The sequence below is a fragment of the Octopus bimaculoides genome, chromosome 4 (genome assembly GCF_001194135.2).
Source record: "Octopus bimaculoides isolate UCB-OBI-ISO-001 chromosome 4, ASM119413v2, whole genome shotgun sequence".
Lineage (NCBI taxonomy): Eukaryota > Metazoa > Mollusca > Cephalopoda > Octopoda > Octopodidae > Octopus > Octopus bimaculoides.
The window spans coordinates 121,127,861-121,131,008 of NC_068984.1; the positions used below are offsets into that span (position 1 = coordinate 121,127,861).

The 3,148-nt window shown below is 37.5% G+C and overlaps 1 protein-coding gene across 2 annotated transcripts in view; it reads left to right on the forward strand.

Annotated features, from left to right (window-relative positions):
• LOC106868129 (contactin) overlaps positions 1-3,148 on the forward strand; it is a 76,701-nt gene that overhangs the window by 13,309 nt on the left and 60,244 nt on the right. For both annotated transcript variants that reach the window (XM_052967403.1, XM_014913259.2), the window contains 2 exons: positions 260-354; positions 1,595-1,677. In XM_052967403.1, the coding sequence (XP_052823363.1) occupies positions 260-354; positions 1,595-1,677 (178 nt within the window). The remainder of the gene's footprint in view (positions 1-259; positions 355-1,594; positions 1,678-3,148) is intronic.

Below are 3,148 nucleotides of genomic sequence, written 5' to 3' on the forward strand. Positions count from 1 at the left end.
TCTCTCTCTCTCTCTCTCTCTCTCTCTCTCTCTCTCTCTCTCTCTGTATATATATATATTCCACTTTGTGTATACACCTTATGTATGCATTTCGTGCGTCTTCACGTTTTTAGTTCAAATTCCGCCAAGGTCAACTTTCGGAGTTGCTAAAAATAAGCACGGGGATCGTTGTAATCGACTTAGATCCTCCCCACGAAATTGCTGGCCTTGTGCCAAAGTTTGAAACCATTATTATTACTATTGTTTTTGTTTTTCACAGATTGTCCATCAGGATGGGAAACATATATAAATAATTGTTATAAATATGTTAGATATCCGAAAAAAAATTTTCGTGAAGCGAGCCTAGCTTGTAAGGTAATGTATATTTTCTCAAAGATATCTTATGAACAAGCCATAAAACTATGGATTCCAGTTTATGGATTCCGTATGTGTGTACGTCTGAATATGAATGAATGTGTTTGTGTGGACTTGTGTACGTGTGTGTGTGTGTGTGTGTGTTGGTGTCTTGGTACGAGTGTTTCATTGAAAATACCGAATATACCAAAAATTTTCATCAAAAATTTTCATCAAAAATTTCATAAAAAATTTTGATCAAAAATTTTGACCAAAAATTTTCATTATTATTATTATTATTATTATTGCTGTTGTTGTTGTTGTTAGTACTGATGCGTCTGTAATGCTTTTGTAGATATCACACCATTAATAAATTCGTGTAGATTCTCCTGAAATGGGATCGTAGTGTATATTTACAGCTATGTATAGAGACACAGTTCAGTCAAGCATATTAAACAATGCAGTAGATACAGTAGCTTCCATAAACTGGTATCCAACATCGGCAAGTAAATTCCATCTTGAAAGAGATCTAGGTGACAGTCGAAAGGGTAAGCCATTGGACATGGCTGAATAAGAATGACGCCACCTGGCTGGAGAAGTGATGATCCAGAAATGAACTTGAAGTCGAATTTTAGTCAGTCGAAACAGTAGGTGAGGTCTCACATCAACGAGGGGGCCAGTGCGCTGTAAAACTATCGAGACGAAGGCACTGAAATAATGCGCACTTTCTCCTGTTGACCCCTGAAACCTACTGACATTTAGTATGCCGAGTTTTCGATTGACTGCACTTGTACTAGTATGTTGTTTCCACGTCTCTATAATAACCTTTTTCCACGTCTCTATAATAAGCTTTTTCCACGTCTCTATAGCAAGTTGTTTCCACGTCTCTAAACCATTACTTCTAAATTAATCCAAAATCTGGCCTTTATACACAAACCTAAGTGCTCCTAAAAAACTGCAGGAAATAGTAGCCAAACTTCGAATGAATTCATACTTTTTTTTTTAATATGGAAGGGATATATTAGGCAATATTTTGTTACATATAAACAGACAAGATTATCGTCGTTGGAGTGTTTTTAATCATAGGTCTACTCCACCAGGCTTGAATCAAGGCAAGAACAAAAAAAAACATGTTAAGCTAGCTTATGTTTATGTTTATGTTTATGAAACCGAAGCCTACTTTTGAGGAGAAACCAAATGTACTGCTTACAACACAGTTTAAACCAAATATTTTCCTTAAAATTTGTGTGATTTTTTACAGCTTGATGGGGCAGCTTTAGTTAAGGTTGAAGACTTTGCTGAAAACGAATTTATAATAAGCAAGTTAAAACAATATTCTCGGAGGTACGATTTTCTATTTTCATATTTTATTTTTGATATTGTTGTTGTTGTGGCTGATGAAATTGCTGCCTCTATTGTTGTTGTTGTTGATAAGCTTCAAATCAGCTTTAATCAGACTGACCAATAATCGAAGGAACTCAAACTGCGATCATCTCATCTTTGTTTAAGGTATAATGTTTCTAGTAAACTTGGACTACATTATCCCAGACACAACTCACCGTTGAGGAAGATTTAACTGTTATTTCTAGTAAGTCCAACATGTTAAAATCTTATTACAGAGCATTTTCAGAGTGGTTAGCGAATATTGTTTGGTCTTTCTTCTTGCGTTCTAAGTTCAAATTCCGTCGTATCAACTTGGTTTGTCCTCATTTTGAGGTCGAGAAATAAACTACCAACTCAGGCAAGTGGAAAGACAAATTTGCGATATGTGATGAGATGTGTTACGGTACCTGTTCAAATCCCACGTTGTCACAATAGCACAACTCGTTATGAGAGCTGTAATAGATGGGGGGACGATTGCAGCTGTCTTCTACAGCAGCTGAACGATTGTTGTGATGATATCATTATTTATAAAATGTAAACATAACCGATCTGTATGTATCCCTGTTCAAAATAATCCTTTCTACTATAGACAGTAGGCCTGAAAGTGTTGGAGGAGGTTAGTTGATTGCATCGACCCCAGTGCTCAACTGGTACTTATTTTATAGACTCCGAAAGTCGGCCTCGGTGACATTTGAACTCTGAAAATAAAGACGGACGACATACCACTAAGCATTTTGTCCGGCGTACAAATGATTCAGCCATCTCGCAGTCATATCAACAGAAAATATAATGATGATAATCTCTTACGTTGGCATAAAAGTTTATATTCACAGAGAAGTAATTAGTCGATTGAATTGAATCCCAAAGGTTTAACAGTTTATTGACCTTTAAAAATATAACCACAGAGTAAAATCTTGAATAACGAAGCTGAACTAAAAGCTACGTTGTAACTAAAATTCAAAGAAAATGAGTTACATCATTAATATTGATGCGACGACCGAAAATACAGTTGGCATTATATCTCTATCTCCCGGGCTGGGTTTTGAACCTGTACTCTGGTCAGTTGGGGAGAATGGTATTTCCTTTGTCTTGTCGGCAACCACAGCTGTTTATAGCGTAGCTGCCCCTTTCCGGGCAGCGAAAGTTCAAAAACGGCAGGATAGGAATGTACCGACCGACCCATCTTGGCAGGGGGTAAAGTAGCACAATGAGCTATGGTATTAGGAGGACAGAAATTGGCGGCCAAGGAATTAGCAGAGAATTTGGCCAGTGGAGTTCTGGCAGCCAGCAGAGGCAGTTGGGTTGTAGCAGTCGTCCGAAGCAGTTGGGGGACAGCAGTTTGCCCGTGGAGATGAAACAGTTGTACAGAGATGAAGAAAGAAGAATTATAAGTCTGACAGAGAAAGTTATGGTCAGCAGAAACGCATAGAGT